Source organism: Temnothorax curvispinosus, unplaced genomic scaffold (genome assembly GCF_003070985.1).
Source record: "Temnothorax curvispinosus isolate PA1 unplaced genomic scaffold, ASM307098v1 QBEX01002414.1, whole genome shotgun sequence".
Taxonomy (NCBI): domain Eukaryota; kingdom Metazoa; phylum Arthropoda; class Insecta; order Hymenoptera; family Formicidae; genus Temnothorax; species Temnothorax curvispinosus.
Window position 1 is genome coordinate 417,235 of NW_020212194.1, and position 23,981 is coordinate 441,215.

The 23,981-nt window shown below is 35.9% G+C and overlaps 1 protein-coding gene across 19 annotated transcripts in view; it reads left to right on the forward strand.

Moving 5' to 3' along the window:
• The window catches only part of LOC112451622 (voltage-dependent L-type calcium channel subunit beta-2-like), an 80,634-nt gene that overhangs the window by 51,193 nt on the left and 5,460 nt on the right, over positions 1-23,981 (forward strand). For 8 of the 19 annotated variants that reach the window (XR_003040391.1, XM_025011354.1, XM_025011356.1 and 5 more), the window contains 8 exons: positions 17,565-17,681; positions 19,248-19,367; positions 19,459-19,669; positions 20,464-20,561; positions 22,090-22,095; positions 22,180-22,316; positions 22,652-22,817; positions 22,982-23,351. Coding sequence is in view for 18 of the 19 variants with exons in the window: in XM_025011354.1 (XP_024867122.1) it covers positions 17,565-17,681; positions 19,248-19,367; positions 19,459-19,669; positions 20,464-20,561; positions 22,090-22,095; positions 22,180-22,316; positions 22,652-22,817; positions 22,982-23,351 (1,225 nt within the window). In the remaining variant the exon portion in view is untranslated. Of the gene's footprint in view, positions 1-4,595; positions 4,917-5,844; positions 6,304-8,447; positions 8,898-13,249; positions 13,735-17,564; positions 17,682-19,247; positions 19,368-19,458; positions 19,670-20,463; positions 20,562-22,089; positions 22,096-22,179; positions 22,317-22,651; positions 22,818-22,981; positions 23,352-23,981 lie in introns of those variants that run through there. The other 11 variants (XM_025011355.1, XM_025011360.1, XM_025011365.1 and 8 more) reach the window with 10 other exon arrangements.

Below are 23,981 nucleotides of genomic sequence, written 5' to 3' on the forward strand. Positions count from 1 at the left end.
AGAGAGAGAGAGAGAGAGAGAGAGAGAGAGAGAGAGAGAGAGAGAAAGAGAGAGAGAGAGCATGTAAAATGCACGACACGTTTATTTCTAAGAGCATGCACACGTAGCTTTTAACAGGCCGGTATGCCGTGCGCCTAGAGCAACGACCAGCGTAATTATCGGGTCGACTCCCACCTCTCGGTACGAGTCCACAAGTCACATTATCCACGGCAATGCCACGCCGAAAGCACCGGCTCCATATACGCTCCCGACGCGGCATAACGGTGACCCACAAATTGGGCCTTTATCGAGAAAGGAAAATTATCCGTATAGCTTCTCTCGCGGCGCGGCTATTCCTCGGCGTCAGATCTGTGATCATGAATAAATGACTCCTATCGTTTCCCTATGCGTGATAATACGTTACGGATATTGGGAGAACGATTATTTATCCATTGTAGCAAGATTTGACGCCACGAGGAATCTATAAGGGTCTTGTGGGAACTGTGAGCAGAGATCGAGAGAAGAGAAAATGGGAATACTATCTTTTGATCTACAAATTTATTTTAAGCTAGAAATTTATTTGAGGCAACCGTGAGTTTTATTTAAGGAGAATCAGATAATCACATCACACATGCACACACGGCACATATCTTTCTTTTTTTATTTTAATACATGCATCAGCTTATGGAATGTTTATACTTGCAAATCTTTTGTATGCTGCTTCTAAATACTTTCAGAATATATATAAAATATTTTTCTAGCTCTCCCAAACATATATCTTCCCTACAGCTTTGTATACTTGAATATGGAATAGGTGTGAAGTATTCCCCATGATGAAAATCACAATGCACAATTCGACGCGTTCATTTGCGTTCTTGTACCCGTTTTCATTTGCATCCGAATGCATTCCTGATCTTCTCGCAGATGCGACGGGGATCAGCGATCTCCTTTAATTTCACCATCGTGCTCGAAACGATAATCGAGTTCTGATCACATCTCCGATTACAATTTCGTCGAGTATTGCCGACTCGAGTTACGCTATCTTCGTGCGGTAACCGAGTCCTCGAGCAGTTGTCGGTCGTCCTTAATCGTTCGATTGGATCTAATTCGTCTTCATGACTATATCTGTGTCGCCGTCTTCGTTGTCGGTTCAAGGCCGTCGCACATTGAGGCGCGTCTGATTCGCCTCTTTGCAACGTGGCGCATCCTTTGGCTGGACCACAAGTAAAGTAACAATCGTGCGCACTTGGGCTTGCAACCACGACATATTATGAGGCTCCTACCGATTTTATCGGCTCCCTGCGCCGAAACTTTCGGCGAAGGGTACTCAGGTGTCTGCCATCTGCCGCCCTACGGCGAATTTAGCACCTTATGCACTCGTGTTCATCAGGACAAGTTTGCTCGTCGCTTCTCGGCCTGCATCGTTTCCGTTTATAGTAACCGGAAAAGATGAAGCTATAAATATCACAATGTACACATACGTATTTTAGCTGTTGCGATGTAAAGTCAAAATTGCGGGTGAGATTTTAATTGTGGAGAGATATGTAATCTTTTAACAACTCTTTGTGATTTAATTCTTCAAATACAATTGTACATAGATCAGTACAACACTGAACAATATGACGAGACTAAAAAATAGGCATATAGTCATTGGTAGATATGTAAAATATAACATTATAAATATTATTTCTTACGTGTTCTTATATTCCTACAAATTAGGGTAATAAGGGGTTAAAATAGTAGACAAATATGATGTGTTAAGCATTTTTCTCGATCTAGAAAACTTTAGAGCCACTCGCATATTATCGGTCGCAGAAGCACGCAACCGGGTAAAGAATAATTTCAGGTTTTCGATAGCGATCGTCCGTTAATTTGCCGCAATAGAGAACAATTTGCGGCTCGACCTTTTTCTCTCGAGCGCGCGCGTGCTGCTGCAGCTGCGAGTGTCACGAAAGCGCGCGAGGTGCCTGATCTCGTGTGCCGCCCTGGAAAAACTCAAAAGAGAGTCCGCTCGCAGCACGCGCGAAACGCGCGTCGTAGGGCCAGACGGAATTCTAAATCTGCCTCGAGCAACGTGTCAAAGCGGCCTACATTTCCGGAAGCGACGGCGGCGATGATGTAACTCCGTGAAGGAGAAGCAAAGCAGGTGCAGGTGCGCGCTAACAACGCGACCGAATAGCATATGCAGTGAAGATGAACGAGCTTGTTAGTCCTAATCTTTTCTCTTGGACTCGTGAATGTTGCTAGATATAAAATTAATCGATAATAAAAGAAAATCTCAATTTTTTCGCGGAAGGGTTTTTTCTTTACATATTTATTATATTTTTATGTTTATTATATGTATTTTATGTTAGAAACGAGATTTTCTCTCTTTTAAAAGAGAGACTTCACTAATTTTTCTGTAACTTGCTACGCAAATAGAAAAAAAATAATTATTTGATAATAAAGAAGAACGTGATTATTTATTTTAACACTTGTCACGACAAAATCTTCTCGCTATGAACATCTCATTGTGCTCGTGTAGTACGAGAGCCGGGTTACCAGTAAATCTTATCGTACTATAATACCCGGCGTCTCGTTTAATGTGCGCGCACGCGGCTGGTGTACGGCAACGAAAATACCAGCGGAAATGCCGGGACGCTGAATAATTAAAGCGGGAAACATATCAGCGCCTAAGAGGAGGCGCGCGCCTGTTCATCCGGCCGTTAAGCAAAGACTTTCGGCTCCGTATATTTAGCGCGACATCGATTCTTCCTGAAGAGAGACGTTTTCCTCGACGACAGCGTCCACATTATTCAAACAGCACGTTGCAGAAACTGTCTCTCTGAAACAAAATCTAAAGAGGAAAAAGAAGCTTTTATATGAAAAAAAGCTTTTTAATTATTCGTTTGCGCCTTAAATGAAGAGATAATGTCTTATTATTCATGAGACGGTTTTAATGAGCGGAAGAGTTTTTAATTGCATTCTCGAGAATCGGGTTTATAATATTGATGAACTAACTTTCTGTCGCTGCACTTGAGAGAGATCTGACCTCATAAAACTGTATGCATAAACAAAAGACAATCCGGTTCCGATCTTTCTCGACTACTTCCAAAAAATGTTGAACTATCATCTGTCTTGTTATTCACAGAGATTTCACATTTTGAAAATAATTTAAAAGAATTACTTGCGTTAAAGAATTGTTTATAAATAAATGGTTTGATTAATTAACTAATTAAACTTGGAAGAAGATGTTTACTTAAACGATGATAAAATATTTATTTCAATAATAGGATATTGTTTTTATTGCTAATGTAAATTAAATTTTTTTTATTGGAAAAAAATATAAATTATAGCTAATAGGCACAAGCCTATTTGGCGCAATAATGGATAATTTTATATTTTATACTACTAATACACATAGCTTTATAACTCTCTTTTTTTATAATAGTAATTAAAGTCAACAGTGACCTTGTGTGCAGATGTAAATTTAAATTGATGTAAAGTTATGGTGCAGACATCTGACAAGGTTGAGCAAAATGTTGTTTTCAGACGAGAACTGTACAAACATCCGTCGATAAAATAGAGGGTAGCACGTCTTTTCGTTAGTACAGAAAGTCTGGTTACTACCATTGTAGCTGCTGGCACGACACACTTCTACAGTTATCTCAAATATTATTTGGTTACCTAACTAAGATAATATTTCAACAGATCTTGAAACAGACAAGTTCATTATCTATTGTTTTCTTCTTTAGTTTTCTTCTGTTAGCTTCATCATGCATAAACGTACGTTTAAAAGGAAAAGAAGAAAGGTGGAAAGTATAAAAAGTTTATCTATGAAGAAGAAATTTAATGTTGATCGATTTCATAATACTTTTATGTAATGCTTCTAATTAATATCATGAAATATATTTAAAAATCTTTCATATCATCAACATTGTTCTTTTAGTTTTATCTCTTTTAATTGCTCTATGATACTTGTAGGTTTTGATGTGCTTTAATAAAAAGAAGTTGCAATTTTAAAATATTGGAGGAAAGAAGCTATCTCGAAGCTATAAAGCTTAATTTTTTTTAATAAATATCTTAATATACAAAAAAAATTTATATTATTTCTACCAAGATCCATACAGATCCATATAAATTTACTATTGACGAGCCAACTGGCAATAGAGTACTCAAAACAGTTCTAGGAAGTACAACTTTAATGGCACAAAAATAATTATGAAACTCTAAAATAAGTTAGCTGTTAAAAATAGATTAGCTGAGGATTTTCAGCAAGATTTACAGAAGGACCATTTAGGAACGGAATGAAGAAATAAATCATAAAAATTTATAAAAATGCTAGTAATTATATTATTTGACGTAGACAAGACACAGATGATGTGATATGAATAATTCAGAACACACACAGAGAAGACATCAAGGATATCTTTTGGCATGCAAATCAATACGTTCAGTATCCGAAGAAGTGACACGATTTATTCCGGCTAACTCCCGGCAAATTTTAGCGAAGTTCTACAAGGAAAATTACGGCGAATCGACGTTACTCGTCTCGCTGGCAGAGTTTTCGGTGTGGCGGCCGTTTTATTTATAGCGGAGGAGGTCGCGGTGCGTTCTAAAAGCTCCTCGACTCACCAGTATCACCAGCACATTCACACCGAGCTCGTCTCGCACCGGAACTTAAAAATCATCCATGCGATAGATCGGATCTGCAACTCGAAAGAGAAAACGCTTTTTGAAAATCGCAAACCGGTTTTCCGTCGATGCGATAACTTCGAGTATGTCGCTTTTGATCAGGGTTCTAGAGCCCTCTGGGAAATGAGCATGTGACTTTTGTAACGTTGCAATTGGGTAACAAAGTGATCGATTTGGTGTTAGTGGAGTTGAAGTTTCACGTGTCGCGCATGATTAAAAACTAGTTTATTGATAGGTAGATTGATCGAGGACCTCGTGTGTCGGTGCGTACAGTGATTAATCACCGCGTTTATTAAGATTAACTTTTCTCAGAAGTGCTTGTGGATTGCAATGATTTTACGGCCAGATTTCTGAATTTCTAAGAATAATTAGAAACCGATATATATCATTTATTATAAAATTATAATTATTTTTAACAGGTCATTATTTAGCAAAATAGTCTTGAAATTTGATAAAAATGTCTGTGTAGTCAAATATAGTTAATTCGAAACACATAATTATCAATATATTTAATTTGATTTAATCTGCTGTTTTGCTCCATAAAATTAGATGTAAGAGTTTTAATCGGTTTATATAACTCAAAATGCAATTTTTTAATAATTGCAAATTTTATCACTGTCTCACAAGTTTTATCTTTGATGCTAAAAATTGGTGCTGATGAGTCAAGGTCAGGGCTAGAGATTTATGTGTCTGATATACTCTTGAAGATGTCACAGACTGTTACACTAACTTGTCGGCATCGATCCAAAGATCGGACGATTCTAAAGCAGCAGTTTCCAATTTTCAGAAGGCATAGCATAGCACTAGATATTATCTATTTTCTCAAAAGTATAACGTCAGTAAAATTCGAATATCGAATATACATACATAGTTACATTTATATCACTAGGTAATTTTATATTATTGGCTAGTTTAAACGAGTATTAAAACGAGAAGCTTAAAATGAGGACGTTTTTAAAAGTTTAATTTGGTATTTAGTGCAAAATAAGAAAAACCTGATAAATTCAGAATCCATTTATATCATATTAAGCAGCATTTTATAAATTTTAAGTAATTAAACTACATCATAAATTTGATTACAGATAAAAAAGAATTACTCATATATTCCATAATGAATGCTAATATTATCATAATGTCAAATGCATATAGTATAGTATACAATGTATACAAAGTAAGGTTTGTGCAATCCAGTAAACAATTCCAACAACCACAAATTTTTAAATAATCGTAAAAAAACTGCCATCCACCAATTTTGTTGCGAAAAGCGATAACTTTGTTTCTTAAATCTTTAATTGAGTGTCTGAATTGACGGACGGTCCTATTTCTATTCCACATGGAACGTATGTGTGTCGTGTATTTATGTCGAGTAAATTAAATGAAGACAAACGATAGGTCGTGATAAATGCGGCACCGAACCAGAACTCGACGAATCTCGTGTCGGAAGTTGCCGGACTCGCGAAGCTGACGAAAACTGCTCCAGTCGACTGGAGACGCGCGTGACCGATACCTTCTTCTCTTTGGTGACAACGTGCATCGGAATATCTTTGGTGCACCCCGATCTACCATATATCAACTTTCTTGTCTTTCAAGATGGCACATCTACGGCGCCCAATGAGGCGGGAGCATTACAAGCCTTTTGGAAGAAGAAGGGTAAAACATGTTTATAATGTTTCTAATTGTTATGTCGGAGTTAACGAGGCGATTTGGGCATGCTATTGTGATATTTAACGGGCAACAGATCTATTTTCGATGCAAAGCGACTGGATATTAAAATAGTGCCGAAAATCTCTGCAACAGCTACTACATTCGATTGACTTGAAATTCTCGTAATTATATTATAACAAAATATCTTGTGATAGATTTCTTATATTTTGAGAGAATATCAGGATTTAAAATTTTAATACGAATAAAGACTTACTGGTAAAAATATCAGTTTGAGGATATTCTATTATAAAATGAAACAGAAATCGCATGCGTGAAACGGATCGATAATATCTAAGAGATACTTTATTTAACAGTCCGATATTTCCATTGGAAAATGCTATTTATTCGTAAAATCATATTATGGATATAAATGTTTGTAATAGCGAGTACCAATTCGTATCGCGCACATGCGCGTTCTATCTTTGCAAGCACAATGCACTTAAATTTTATTTTTGTGCCACGTGACCGCGATGAAAGGAGCTGCCGTCACGCTCGTATAGTTCGCCGATCATTTATTTATGAACTGCGATTTCGAGATCGAAGCCGTTACCCCGCATGTGTCTATAGGGTGTCCTGGACTTCTCGTACTTTTGCTTCCTCATAGAGGAAGCTTTGTTTTTTATCTGCGAAACAATCAAATAATTTTAAATTTACGTTTTCTTAATAAAACAAATCTATACAAAATTTGAAATTTATCTATAAATTACACAAATAAAATAAGAATATAGTAAGCGGCTCTCTATAGATCTAGAAGCGGCAACTTTAAACAACGGAAATAGTGAAACAGGGAAAAAGAATAAGAATAAAGTGATATCTGCAGTAACCTTTAGAGTTGACTGCAATTTAGACTGCAGAACCGAAGGACAGCAGACTAAAAAGGGGCGTCACGCGCACACGCACCCTGCGTGACCTATATAGATGACCTAGATTTGCAATTGGATGAAACCGACTGCAGAAAGTAATTTGTAATTCTTTACAAGCTATTTTTAATATTATAATTTTTTTAATTGATATACCATTTGAAAGACATGCCAAGTTATTTAGCAGAGTTATTTATTGTATACATGAATGACAATTATGCGTAAAATATTCTCTCACAGGATGTGGGAATAATTAATTACTAATTACTAATTAAAAATATTATTATTAGCATAATTCTTTATAGCGTAGTTTGAAATATTGGAGCAACAATGTTTATTGTTGGTTGCAATCGGAAGAACTGATTGATGATTCGTGATCGAACCAGTAGCATAATAGACGATATACATAGTACAAAGGATGCACGTGAATCGACACTGATCGAGATAAGAGCAATAATCTTTTTTATCTGCAAATCCCCCTATATAACATATGGGACACTTATACGCGATCATGGCGTGAATAAAAATGATTGGTTTTAAAAAGAAATCAGCATTGCTTCGCTCCAATATAACGCTAACGATAATAAAAGCGATCAGCTGGGCGGCATATTAGAATCAAGCTCGATAAGAGAATGCTACGTGTTATCAGTATGCAAAATTTATTTCCACACCAGATTGAATATAATTCTTCATAACTGTGCAAAAAGAGAAACTTAAAATTTTCCCTTTAGAAATAGAAATAGAGAAAATATTAACTTATTATACCGAATAGCTGTGTCAATCATATTTTTATTGACTTAGCTATATGTAGAGTAATTTCGTTGACTTGGCTATATTATAAATGTCACATGATATTAATTAGAAATAGATATAAATGTAAGAAGAAAAAGATCGGAATTTTTTCCCTCAAATAAATTTTTGCTCGCTTACGCGATTGTATGTGATGTGTATACGTTCGGCAATTCGACCCCCTACGGTCAGTCGGTTATTCTTGAGCGACGCTGTATGCACGTACACCGGGTAGGACACGTTGCCGTCAGGGTGCAGTGGCCTGGCCGTTGTCGTGCGGGTCGCACTCCGGGTGGTTTGCGCGGAGGAGGACGCGGCGCGGCGGAGCGGTGCTGAGAACGAAGCACCCCCCGGATCGATATAGTAACGGGGGTGTCGTCCGACCGTTCTCCAGTGGCGCCCGCGTACGGACGAGTCACAAAATGGCATTGCCAGAGAAACTGCGACCCGGCCAGAAGGCGCACACGGTCGCAAGGACCATGTAGAATCAGTCCGTGCAGCACCCTCTGACTATCGCCCTCGCGGTCTACCGTTACGTGACGGCTCGTCAACCAGTGAAAGCTCGCGGGGGTGAAAGATATAGCGTGCCGCGAACAAGCGTGATGCAAAGCGGTCGCGTTTAAGGGGGGTGATTTTTCGTTTTCAATCGCGATCGAAGAAAATTCTTGAAATTCTTCACGGTCGAATTTCTTTTAAATAACTGAGTACACTTAGTGATACCGAAGTGGTCGTATATTAAAAAGAGCGCGGACACGCGTGGTGCGCAAGTTTAGTAGTTTTTGAAACAGCCCCCTTCATGTCGAGGAAAAGAAAGGGTTGTCAAGATGAGAAAACGTGATATATTTGGTGCTTGGATAGGATTTTCTAGTTGTAGGAGAAGGTTCGTAAAGGGTACAGTGTGAACTGATATATAGGATTGAGAATAACAGGACGAACGCAGGCAACCACAGGTGAAAATTGATAAGGCCGCGATCGGTGCTATTTTGTCGATCGACCAGCGAATTGGAATGTGGTAACTGCACTCGAGGTTGCACGATGTCGTTGACCTGCTTTCAAGCGCCACGGTGCTGTGGTGTATCATCGGTTTAGCGACTTTAGCGTGGGTCGCGATGAAAAATTTCGATTTGCGAAATGGATTTTATCTATCATGTAATATTGTTAACTTACCACTTTGCTGACGTTTCACGTGGGAATTATTTTTAAAGATTAATGAAGGTGTAATGGCTTAGAGAAAGATGTCTTATCGATCTGCGAGGTAATTGGTTTTGGTCTGATATTTCGCATCGGGTTATCGAAAAGAAAAGAAAATAAGCTTCGAACGATTTAGAAGAATGCTAGAAATTAAGTTCGCAGACGCAGATTATGACTGTTATTACTCGTTCTATTTGTTTAACCGAAGATTAAGTTTGTAAAAAAGGGGTACAGCATGTAAATGGAGCATGCATTGTGTAAAAATTATAAAACTTTTTGTACTGATAGAAATATTGTAGATTCTTTGATATATTTCCAGACAGCATATAGATTTTTCTTGTATTTTTCTCTGGTCTTTCGTCGAGTGACCTTTCTTTTGTGATTTTATAGAATTTTGAGCAAATTTATATATATATTTCTCTCTCTTATTTTAGTTTATATCATTTGTAATTTTTTATTATTATATCGAGTGTACGTCGACATTTCAATTGGACGAATTCAAAGACACGGATTTCTAAGAGGGTCATCAGTATCGATTATCTAGGAGTGAAGTTGATAATTCAAGAGTCGATTTCGCGTTTCCTCGAGTTCCACTTTCGATTGACTGACGAAGCTAATAACGAGAATATTTGCGAAGTTATTTTTGTAGATTAATTAATTATCCAGATAGATGAGGTGATCGGGGAATTGCGTGCAACAACGCTCGATGTAATCCTCTTCTAAGGTTACTTTACAGCTAATCCAATTTTTATTTTTTCACACTAATTGTATGTTAGTATTGTCTGTGTTTTTTTCAAAGGCGCGGCATGTTCAGTAATGAAAAACGTGAAAGCTTTCTCCTTTGAAATATTATAGAAAAATTACTGTAAATTAAATTCTCAATTCCTTAATGCATCTGGTTCATATATCGGTTAAAAAGTAGCACGGTTTATTCTAACTGTATATTTATTTTAATAGAATTTCATAATGTAAAACAAAGTTTTATTAGAGAACTTTGCACTGTAAAGTTAGTCGCTTGGTCGCTTTGATCCATTTGAAGAAAATACATTCTATTTACAACAAAGCAATATTTATTTTGTATAATACGAATAAATAGTTCTTTTTTAAATCTAACTATTTATAGAAGTACGTTACAATATATTGTAGTTTATGCAATGATTTTCATTGCAACAAAGAAACTAAGTCGAATAGCTATTGGAATACTAGATTTTAAAATGATTTGCCCCAAAGACTTTTGTTTAATATCGGAATTATACACGTGCACCCCAATTGCGCACAATTTTCTTGTCTGTCTAATTAAAATTTTCCAATAATCGATTTTTTAAAAAATTGAAAATTGCAAAGTATGTAAAAAGTCAATTTACGTAAGTATAGCATCATCGAAAACGACATCCGAGCTCGTTTATCTTGAGGACTTTTTAGCTATTACGGAGACTAATTGAAAAGTTTGTCGTCAAAACTACGGACGATTGACTCACAAATAGAACAACACCATTGTGAATCTTAACCAATTTGAAGAACTTTGCGTCGCGCTAAAAATTTATCTTTCTATTCACTTGACGATTAGTCTCAAACTCACAGCGATTCACAATCATCAAAATTATTGTAAATTTGTAGAACTATAAGTTCTCAAGAATAAGACTGATTCTCTTTAATTACTAATGACTTTCATTTGTGACGAATAAAATGATCTAAAGTTTCGTTCACTACATTACATTGGAATTAAAATTTGCATTATATCTTTTTGGAACCATTTTTTATCATATATATAATATTTAAATATGAAGAGGCAATGTAGGACATACAAGAGTGTTTTGTTTAAAAAATTCTAGATACTTGGAGATTTGTACATTACTTTCTTATTTTTTTTTTGTAGCGTAATGTTAGTGTCTTTGATATTTTCCATAATGAAAGCGATTAGGTTAAATAATTCGCTTTGGTGGGATCGACATACAGAATCCTGTTGCGACACATAATGTTTGCATAAAACGTAAACTTAATAAAATTATCGAATTGCATAACCAGTGTTTCCAATTGATTACGATTGCTATGAGTATTTTAATGAAACAGACACTGATCGCGTGCTTCAAGCAATAAAATTTTATATCAGTTGAGTTATACAGAAATGGTAGATTGAACTCACGTTATCTCGCGAATTTTGCATGATTACTCAAACAGAAGCCAACTTATCGACGTGACATTACTTTAATGAGACTTTAATGTAATTTTATCAATTTTTGCGTGAAAATCACAGAAAGTCAGTAAAAAAATAACGCTTCCGTGAATTGATAGCCTTTCTCTCTTTGGTACAAAATGGTACAATTTATCCATATCATTACATTTCAATTATCCATAACAATTATCCACAAACTTCTTTGATAATAATTACAGTTTATCAGGAAATAATTAACAGTGTAAAACTATTTTATACTAGAATATCCTGTTACAAGTATAGATAGAACCTAGTAATTTAATCTATTATTCATTATCGTCAACGTTGATGTATAAGGTATTTTTATCTTCTATCTCATATCTCGTTGCGGTATAATTTATTGATGCTTCGTGCTTATATACGTGTATAACACTTTGGGGGGGCCAATATGGGACAGACAATTTTAGGGAGTGGTTATTAACTTTTTCGTAGTTCTGTCAAGCTGTCTTTGCGAACAAATTTGGCCAGGTCAACTGATAGAATGGGTGGATTTAGGGAATGATCCGATTTGGTTCCATTTTTCTTGCCTAATTTTAGAATATTGTACGATACATTTTTATATGACGGTATTTGCCGCAATATAGATATTTAGATATATCTGGAAGTCAATACTGTGCTAAATTTAAAAGCAGACTTCTATCTAAAAAGCGATTTTTAGAGCAAATTTTAAGATATTTTTAAAAATAGTTATTGAATATAGGAAATTGAGATTTCGTATACGTATTTATTCACACGTAAATTATATTTAAAAATTTCTGCAAGTGTCTAAATTAATTACTTTTAAAGTTATAAATTGCTATGTACATTCTGTTTTAAAAAACGCTTTTAATATTAAATTGATTAAAAGACCAATTAATTAAAAGCAATCGAATTAAAAGAAATTCTTTACCTAAAGAGATGTACCAATTATAAAAAAAATTTTATTTTAATGTAAAGAAAATAATAGCATCTTAAAAGAAGTTTGAATTTTTCGAAAAACTTGTTTGTTTCTATTTTTTGAAGAAAGAAAAGCTTTGCAAACTTTTATTTAAAGGCTGACATTTTTTTAGCATGCACACATAATAAAATTCGTTCGTGTATTTAATTATTTTTAAGATATACCATTTAAAAAAATGTAATTTTGAGAAAAATGTAAATTAAAATTATAAAAATAAACAAAGACAAATTTATAGTATTTATTATTTATTCTTAGTCTGCTAAAATAAGGCTACAAAAAAGAAGCATTTCTCTTTTTATCTGTTGCTGAACAAATTGTTCAGTTGAAAATCTTAGCTTTTTTCGAACACATTAGATATTTGCTGCACTCTGTCTATAATAGTCGTTTTTAATTGGCTAACGTTTGGACTTTGGGCAGAAAAATTTCCATTACAGGTAGAATTTTCAAGACAATATAAAATTCTTTACTATATATACAAACAATGGAAAAAGGGAAGCGACCTCAACTGTTTAACATTCACAAAGTAATTTGAAGAGAAAAACCAATTAAAACATTCTTTTCGTTGTTTGTGTAAATGTTTAAGAAAACACAATAAATTGTCGAAAGTACATATTCAAAAATTAGTTTTATTATCTCAAAAAATTTTTCATCAAGAAGTGGTAGAATATTCGAAAAATATCCTCAGCTTCTTCTCTTTGCATCGCTCGCATTACTTATGGATACTGGCAAGTACTGGTACATATATGCTGTGGATTTTTATATACGCGAGTACCTCGATGAATTACGCCTGCGTTCGTCTATAACGGTTTATCTACGTTTATATTTCTTGTTTATTATCTCTTCTCGTTGTACATTTCTCACGGTCCACTCAAATCTAAATCCAATTTACACTGTATCTTGCAGAGGGCATTTAGAAAAGTGAATATTTCGAATCGGATCTCTTATCATTCGCCATGAACGCGAAACGCATCGTGGCTTATCATTATGGGGTGATAATGACGATCTCTCAGAAATAGATCAAGATTCAAGATTAAGTATTTGGATGGCTTGCAAACGAAAGCGGAAAAAGCTTGAGATACGACGTACCTGAGGGAACGTATTCGAAAGCCTGTGCCACTGCGCCATTCAACATGGCGTAGCGGCGTGAATTCAAATATCAATGCGCTATAGCGGCTATAGACAAGCATTTTGGACGATAGTAAACAGCCATGCGGTAGCGTGGCCTAAGCGAGAGCTTAGAGCACTAGTCCGATAAATTTCGGCTCCGAATCGGAGCGAAGGTAAATTAAACACCATCAGAAGAACAGCCTTGGCATCCATGGTGGTGAATCCCGGCGATGATCGGGTACAATCAACACAATTCCGGCTACAACAAGCTATTCACTCAGGTACACCGATAAACGCGGTTTTATATCATTTTGTTGTGCAACAAACAAGGAGCAATATTAAGAATGTTCCGTTATTTTTCCATAAGTTAATAAAACGCGTCAGCGATGCAGGACGAGTTTCTATTTGCTACAGTAATTAAAATATCTGGATCAACAAGCAAGATTTGGCACTGGGTTATTTTCTTTTTTTTTATCTGCATTATCTTGATTTTATATTTTTCTTAATGCTATTCTCTTTTCGCTTCCTGGTTTATTATTTCTTTTTCTTTCGATCTCTCTCGCATCTGTCACTTTTCGCAAGGCTGTAATAAATAGAAATATGTTCATGGAATAATAGTGCTTATCTTTTTATTTCCCCTCCCCCATCGAAGGGATAACTGTAATTAAACATAAACCTATCAAGGGACTTCATGTAGTGAGGAAGGTCTTCGTGTAAAAATAACCGATTATCATGACTGTACTTTGAGCAAGGAGGCGCAAGGAGGAGTGTGTTCGATCACGTCAAAGACGCGCCGCTTCCTAGATGTATAGGATATTTCGCAGTATATCGTTTAAGGCTCGTATTAGGCAACGTGGCGTAAAGCAGAAGCGATCATCCGTGCTATCGTTGCGGCGCAGCGATTTACGTCGATTGCGCACTCGATCGAGGTTCACTTTCTTTTTTTAATATGAAATCGAGCTTTTACGGAGTTGATATATGCTCTACTGGCCTTGAAGATACAGTCTTTATCTGTTGTGCATCTTTCTCACATGCGACACATCTTTCAGAAGTGTCTTTCTAGTATTACCAGCGGGATTCTGCAGAGAGGCATCCCTTTCAGACATCGACATTAATTTGTTTTATTGACAGTTGAGAAGAAGTCCGTTTCTATATAATTGTTACTATATTTTATTTGCGTCAATTTTGTTTTTATTACCATTAAGATGTTAATTGATATTTGAAATAGTTCTTAATTTTACGTGAGCTTTATAATACTATCAGTAATTACTTTCTCAATTGTTTTTCTTTCGAGTAGACGATTTAATTGTGTAATGCACAAACTCGGCATGATTGTTTCGACACCTTATTGAATCAATGTTTATTCAATATTGTAGTTCTTACAATTAGATTATACTACAAAAACACTGACGCTATCTTCCCGTTTTTTTCTTTAATGACGGTGGAATAATTGCGAACGTTTTTAGTGAGAACTGTATGAGTTTTTCAATTAGAGAATGTAACAGTATTAAAAATAAAATGGTCAATGTAAACCACTGGGTATTAGGCGTAATCGATATGGTCATTCGAATGTTAAGAATATCAAAAGTATATATGTTCCTTCGTTGCATAAACGTTCCTTCGTCTGTAAAACCTTTGTAAATATATAAATACAGACATGCCTACATAACTATTTCGAGCTTTATACAATCTGCAGAATAAAAATAGACATTTGAGAAAGATAAGCTAAATTTAAATATAATGTTTTAGAAAGGCATTTTTTATTAAGTATAATGTTTTAACTATTATGCTTTTAAAATTTATATTTTCTTTATTTTAATCTATCTTATCGAAGGTCTCTTCTTATTCTTTCATAAATATCAGAAGAATCAAGTTTTTTTTATTTATTCGTCGAGAAGCTTTTTTGGGGAAAGAAGAATCTTATGGAAGCAATTCATTTTTGCTGTATGGTAGAGTTGACTTTGACCAGATTAATCGAACGATTAAACAAAAATGAATATAATTCTATAGGGTTGAGAAATTTTTTGCATATAGGATAAACTCGGATAAGATGGCCATAGAGGAGAGATGGCCAATCCATGTTCTATCAATCTAACTCATCATCTGGTATCGAATGAACATGGGTTGGCCATCTTTCCTCTATAGCCATCTTACCCGAGTTTACCCTATAGACATGGATGTGTAATAAATTTTTCATTGCAATCTTAAATATGATTAAATTGGGAAGTAGAAAAAGAACAAAATAATCTGTGAGTAAAATCTTCCTTTTCTAATCTTATTTTCTTCTACTTGAAGAGCTATATGTTTTAAACGAAAGACAGTCATTAACATTAAACAAAAGTATTAATTTATTACACATACTTGTTGCTGTTTTAGCTCACTGCTATAAAATAATAATTATTGTTAATATAAAAATAATTTCACATAGAAGGAATTAATGTGGAATCATACTTCATATTAAATGAAAAAAAATTATAATAAAAAAATCTTTAAAATGAACATTTTAGAACTCATAAGAATTTACTACATTGAATACATAATCATTTGTAAACATAAGCATTTGACAATCGAGCAACATTTGTAATATTAAATTAATCGAAATAAATTAACAACACCGTTAACTTTCCTCATTAATATGCCGAAGAGTATGCTAGTCTCAATTTATTGCTTATGACCACGAACATTGAGTATGCGTAAGTCTTCCTTCCTATCCTCGATCGATTCATTTAATTTTAACAGGAACTAATTAACTTGCTAGACTGATTTCCTTTGTTACAAGGTAATCTACGTCGATACTTGTAGGGCGTGATAGACGTAATGAACTGCGTCGTGGGGCATTTTATCATTCACGGTCTCGCGGACAAAGTCACAGTTAACGTCATACGCAGAGTAAATAAATGCTGTTTAAATATGCTATTTTCAAGGACTGGAAAAGGAAGATTTTACTCAAAGATTATTTTGTTCTTTTATTTCTCAATTTAATCTTATTTAAGATTGCTATGATTTATTACACATCCATGTCCATATGTCATATCCAAAAAAATTTCTTAATTCTATAGAATTATATTAATTTTTGGTTAATCGTTTGATTAATCTGGCCACAGTCAGCTACCAGCAATAATGAATTTTCAAGGGATAAGATTTTTTTTTAATATTTGGTTTGAAAGACTAACACGAAAGGTAATACTTGTATAGATGATGCCTTTTAATATGTTAATATTAAAACTTTTTTAAAGAATTTTACAAAACTTTACTGTGTGCGATGTTATTAAACCAAGATTTTAATTACGAACTATTACAGTTATTGAACAATATTTATATGGAATGATTAACTGAAAGATTATGTCATTTGCTTCAAAATATTATATATTCTACAATAGAGAGACAAATTGATATTTAAAATTGACACTTCTACTTAAAAACAATTTAAAATTATCGGAAGTTTAAATGAAAAACTTCCGAGATTTTATATCAAAAGTTAGAAGAGGGTTTATCGAAAGTTACTAAAGAGTTTAAAGCAACACCTAAGACTAAGAATTATTGCATCACCTAAGATTAAAAATTATTGCAAAAGTTTATTAATTTACCACAAATGTCGGGACGATCACGATAACTTTGGCCCCTTGAAATGTAAGTAGTTTTTGAAGGCATTTTTCACAGAGAAAAAATAGTAGGTAAGAAAATTCTGTAATCTATATTTGTTCCCTATTTCGATAAATTTTAATTTCAAGTTTTTAGAAATAAGCTTGGAGTTAATTTTTTTATGCGGGGGAAGATCTCTCCCTCGTCTACATGTGTACTTTCAAGTAAAAGAAAATTGAACGTTCGTGTGGAAAGTTGAAGAATATTTTTATCTTAAAAGTGATATTATTATTATCTATTGGTCGGAAATTTTTTTTACTATTTTTTCCGTGTTTCTCGCCAAAAATGCCTCCAAAAATCACTAACATTTCAAGGGGCCAAAGTTATCGTAAATCGTGCCTAAAAATATCAAATAGGAAAAATTTAATCAATACTTATGTGTAAGGAAAAATTTGTTTAAACTTTTAAAAACTTCTTTGCCATGTACGGGAATTCCGATCTAATGGATGCCTTGTCTGCTTTTTTTCAGGGCTCGGCGGACTCAAACTATTCGCAGCCGAGCTCGGATCTTTCTCTGGACGAGGAGAAGGAGAGCCTGCGACGCGAGAAGGAGAGGCAGGCCCTCAATCAACTCGAAAAAGCCAGAGTAAGTCATTGATCCTTCGTGCGCTCCAGTTTGCTTTGCTTTTACAGGGGTCCATTCTTATTATTCCGCGCGTGCTGGATCACCGTTTATCGATCGAGTAGTTGTCTCATTATCGCCGTCATATTTCCCCGGCACGTTATACACATCACGAATTTGTACGAGAAACGCGACATAGCTGGACGCGTCTGCAATTTCAAGACCAGAGGCGAAAGAAAAAGAAACCGGACTCGGCGAGGTGCCAATCCGACACTTCGCGGAACACTTCTTCTCGCGCTCGTAGTCCAAGCCATGAAAATAAATCCATGGAAAAATACGATCTATGATCTGTACGAGTACCACGACTCTAACGCGGCAATAATGTGCTTAAATGCGGCAATAATGTCGACGTTCACGTATCGAGAGAGTGTTTTACGAGGAACATGCATGAGGCATTTTTCGAAGTATCGATACATTTCGTGAATTATTTTACTTTATTAGAAATAAACTTTGTTCATAAATTTTTCGCGAATTATATATGCAAGCAGTATTCACTATTCATAAACTTGCTAAAAAAATATTCTTTCAGCTAAAATTTAATTACAAAGTATGATAAGATATTTATAATATAATATATCTCTCTCTTCTCTCTTTCTTTCTCTTTCTCTTTGCCTCTGTCTTTCTCTTGTGTTGCAAGATTGCTTTATACGTTTGAAAAAAATTTGAATAAAAAACTCAATCTGCGAAAATCTTTGCTCATAGTGGATTATATATATAACGATAGAGTGTTATAGGATTGAATAGTAAACGCGGGGGTAAAATTATAAAATAGCACGAACGCGTCAAACGCGAGGATCTGATCGACTCCAGTCTTCTTCGGCTTAACGGATATTGATTGGCGAGAGACGACCTTCGAAGGATAGAGCTCGTCGCAATAAAAATGAAAAGCTCCGCAATACTCTTTTATTTCTTTATTAAAGCGACGATGTTGTCACTAGCAAAATGCGTCCACGCATAAGCCGACAATGTGTCGATCGGCTGTGAAGCACGTCGGCGCGGCGGTGTGTGGCCGGCTTTTATTTTCCATTCCATACACGCGATATAGTTATACGTGTTTATGTACACGTTGCGATATAGGAGCTGCACCGTGACCTGATAGAAAAGTCGATAACACGGGCAAGGGAACGATGATACGTAACTAAGCGCGGTGGTACGAGACGACACCGCGTTTGTCGTCGAGGTTGATGATCATAGTCCGATTTACTTTCCCTGACAAAATAATCATTGTCAGGCTAAGTTATAGAAAGCAAATATTTTTTAAATAACGCTAAAGTTTTGATAAAATTGATTTACTTTAGACGTTAGATATTTTTTACTTATTATATTATAACTTATTATTAATTGATATTTCTAATTTATTATTTTGAATGTCCTTAAACGTTAGGTATTTCTTTATAACGCTATATTGCATGGCTGGATAGAATAGATAGAAGAGATAAAAATTTAAACGGTAGTTTGTAATATGAATCAATATCTGATTGAGAAAATAGGTATGCGCTCGTGCTCATAATTTTTTAATTTACATTTTAGTCGAAGCCGGTAGCATTTGCAGTGCGGACTAACGTGAGCTATGACGGATCCGTCGACGATGACTCACCTGTCCACGGTTCGGCCGTCAGCTTCGACGTCCGTGACTTTCTTCACATCAAGGTATGCGCGAGCACGCGTCCTCTATCTCGTAGATTCCATTCTTGTCGTACAATTGTAAAATTTTCTTCGTTAACTAATCGTTTCGTTTCAGGAGAAGTATGACAACAACTGGTGGATCGGCAGGCTCGTGAAAGAGAATTGCGACGTGGGTTTCATCCCGTCACCTGTGAAGCTGGAGGCCTTAAGGTTACAGGCGAGCGCCGCGCGTGGCACGAAGGGCCTCTACTCGACGCGAGGAGGGTCTTCAGGGAACCTTGGCGAGAGTGGTATGCCCTCACGTGGTTCCACACCACCTACGCCAGGTATCCTAGCACGTCCTTCTTTCTTTCCCCCCCCCCCCCAAAATTCACGGTGTACCCAACTCGGTGTACCCTGAAATCGGGAAACTTTCTCAGCTTTGATCCTCGACAGTGAATTACAGGCGGACGGATCCGTTGCTACAGGCCGGTCGAAACAAAAAATATGACGAATAACACTCGCTTGAGATCCTAAGTATCCCACTATTTGAGACACACGTAAAACACCAGCTTCGAAATGCTTCTATCGCCCCGAAAATTAGATTGAAGCAACTCTTGTGTAATTCGCAAGTGAATAAAACTGCATGCGCACAAATAACAACGTTTAATATTATAAAACATTTAATAAAACATATAGAATTCAACGTTATTGTACTCTATCAGTTTGACATGAAATTAATACTAATATATCAGACTTTTTTTTATTCCTTGCGGTTTACACAGAGATACGAGCTTCTCCATCCTTGCTCTTTCGCGAAAAGAAATTGCTCACTACTGTGCTCTCGCTTCACACGCCCTATTAGTTTTCATTTCATTGCTAAAGTCCATCGGGTAAGTCACCGTATTCGTGCAATTTCATCAACACACATGCCGATTCTTAGTACTGCTGTAGCTAGCTGCTGATATTTGATAGCCGCTGCTATAAGCAGAGACACAAAGCATAAATTAGCAAATTATATCTAGGCTGCATCACATCAGTTGAGTGCTTCTTAATAGCTTCTTTGAGAGAAAGAGGGACTCGTCGATTGTTTGACATATAGATGAGATTCCGAGTAATCTCGAACGTATTCTTTCGACAGGTGACGACAGCGATAGTGTCGGGAACGTGCGACCCGGCAAGGCGACCCTGACGACCCCACCCGCTAAGGAGAAGCGGAAGAACTTCTTCAAGAAGCCGGTAAACGCTCAGCGAGCCACGCTTGCGAATATCCTAACGCGTCACGCACAGCTTATCACTCTTTGAGCTTTTACACTTGGATCGGTAGGCGCCGTACGCCCACTGAACTGGCGTGATGCTCAATGATGTCATGCATAATAATAGATGTCACACACTGAGATGATAAAAAACCGTCTGACAACTTTAGAATTGTTTGCTCCGATATTGATTATTGCCCACGGTTTATTTAATACTCTTCCTTACAATTCAGATAATAGCTGTGTCCAATAGCATGATGCATTTTTCTCACGCTAGTTAGACGTACAGACAATCCTATTAAATGTTTCTATCTAATGTACGACCTTGCGACTCTAGGCTCTGTCCATGTCGAAGCAATTTTTCTAATAGTATTATTTAATATTTTTAAATGAAAATTTTATTAACGAAAACTTTTAAACTAAGTTAGAAATAAAAAATTTTGCTATCGTAGAGAGAGATAATATATCAAGGATTTTGTTGGTGAGTAAGTAAATTTATATGGACATTGTCTAAGATGCTAAAATTTACCAGTCGACTCTAAATAAATTTAAGGTTCTTAGACTAACGATTCTCTTTCCCGCACGGATATAAATAGAATTTATGTCTCTAAATGTGCAATTCTATAATATATAATATTTGTTTGTTTTTTTATAACATGCACTTAGTCCTAAAAATATTATTATAAAATAAAGATTTTAAATGTGATTAATTTTTTTATGATATTTTAGATAAATTATGTGGCATGTCAAAAGTTATATTATAGAAATTATAATTGATAATTCATGGTTTACAAATCATGGTTCACAATTAGGAATTAACGCAGATAGTCTACATTTATATTATTATTAGACAAATTTAAATTTTTTAGAGAAAAATACATAAAATTATCACTTTCTTTACTTTTAAAGAGAATTTTTCTTTTATTGGTTACTTCAATGATTTATTATATCTAAATTATTTCTTCATCAAATTAATAATAAATAATTATTATTATCAAATTATTAGTGGATTAAATAATTTTTTATTAAAATTTCCACAATTCCATAAACAGTTTGCGGAATCTTCGTATTTTACTTGGTACGAAATTTTCTGTAATAAAAGTATCATATTATACTGCTGAATATATCCATAGTTTTAGTGGAAAACGACTGGTAAATACTTTCACTATTTTAACACACTGTTGATCACTTTTTTCACCGTCACGACGCGTACAGTGTCAGACCAGCGATTATTCCTACCCGGGGCCGCGTGTCGCGGCGAAAATCATTCACCGTCATAAAGGTAGAATATAGGCTGAAACGATTAGTCCGTAGGAGGCCGTTAACACCTTAGATATCGTAGTTACTAACGTGCTGCTTGGCCAAAGTACCTTCGGTGCTCGAAGAGGATGTCCCGTGGGCGTTCGCACGTTCAGGGAAGGACTTTGGCCGTGCAGGAGGTCGCATGTGTCAAGTCGACGTGGCCATTAACTGATTTCAATGTTTCAATGTTGCATACCGTGCTCACGCAGTCCTACGTAAGTGAGACTATCCTGGGGCCGATATTAGCGAACGGGGCCTCATCTCGATTGGCTGAACTGATCGTTTGCTTGGATTTTCAGGAGACGACGACTCCTTACGACGTGGTACCTTCCATGAGGCCCGTAGTGCTGGTCGGGCCGTCGCTCAAGGGCTACCAAGTGACGGATATGATGCAGAAGGCGCTCTTCGATTTTCTCAAACATCGCTTCGAAGGCAGGTCTGTCGGGACTGTTTAGATAACGTGTTATTTCTACTCGTGGTCTGACCTTTTTCTATTACTAACGAAGAAAAACGGACAGCTATTAGTCCTAAATAAGCCGACTTTCTTTCTTGTACTAACAAGGAAAAACGGACGTTGCCATTAATTCTTTTTACGTTTGCGCATTTACGTAAGCTGGATCCAGTTTAACCTACAGTGTATCCCTGGTTACAATATGCTATACGCTACGCGCACTAAATATGCCATTACAAGGTTTTAAATACTGAAAAATTAATATTTAAAAGTTATGTGTTTATATTACTAATTTCATCAAGAATTATTTATCATTACAGAATTATTATCACAAGGGTAATGGCGGATATATCGTTAGCGAAGAGATCCTTGCTGAACAATCCAACTAAAAGAGCGATCATGGAACGGTCGACCAGTAGGAGCAGTTGTTTAGCGGAAGTTCAGCAAGAGATCGAGAGGATTTTCGAACTTGCTAGAACTCTTCAGGTTTGTGAAAAGTATTCCAATTTAAAATTTCTAACATTTTTTGAATTTTCTCAATTAAATATCAATTTTATTACTGCAAATAAATTTTCCATGGTAAATAATTTAAATACAACATATTAATTTGTATCGAATAAATTAACCGCACGTCTAATACGCAATTCCAGCTAGTTGTTTTGGATTGCGACACCATAAATCATCCGTCGCAACTGGCGAAGACCAGCTTGGCGCCCACTATCGTTTACTTGAAGATTTCTTCGCCGAAGGTTCTGCAGAGGCTGATCAAAACCCGAGGAAAGTCGCAGATACGTCACCTTAACGTACAAATGGTGGCCGCGGAAAAGTTGGCGCAGTGTCCGCCAGAAATGTTCGATGTCATCCTGGACGAGAATCAATTAGAGGAGGCATGCGAACACGTGGCCGAGTACCTGGAAGCTTACTGGAGGGCGACGCATCCGCCCGACTTTTCTACGGTGCCACGCGCCGTGCCTGCACCCGATGCACCGGCGGACACGTACCCGCAACGTGTGCCATCAGGTATCACGATTATTTTGATAAATCAAAGATCATTAATCACATTTAAAAATGTTTAAAGATTCCTAGATTTGCAGATCTTTATATTCCCAATTCTGAGTATAAGACAATAAGCTTTAAATTAATTTACGGATAGATCTGCGTCGCAAGTATTATATTTTCATGTCGAGGAAATTATGTCAAATAGTCAAATGCAGAGAATTCCAAATCGGTCAAGGACGTTTTCGTCTCGCACGAACAATAATGGAATTCGGGACAATAGAAAGATTTTAAATAGAGCACGGATAGAATATCAGTACTCGGGAGCCAATATTTCGACCATTCGGTAATGGTTTTGTGGAAAGCGTCCAAAATCGTTGAGAGATGCAGGAGGCGATGTAAATCTGATGATGATTTACGACGATCTATCGCTTTTAGCAATGGCATCGCTGTATATGACGCAAATCGATGCGTAATACATCGATTGACGTCTTCAGCGTTGTCGAACCAGAAATCAAACTCATCCGCGAACATATTTGGCAATGCTTAAAGCTAACTACAGAGATCGAAATATTGGCTTCGAGAACATTGTCGTATCGTTCAGGGTATCTCGGGAAAATGATTTTGAGAGACGTTATTAACACGCATTTGAAT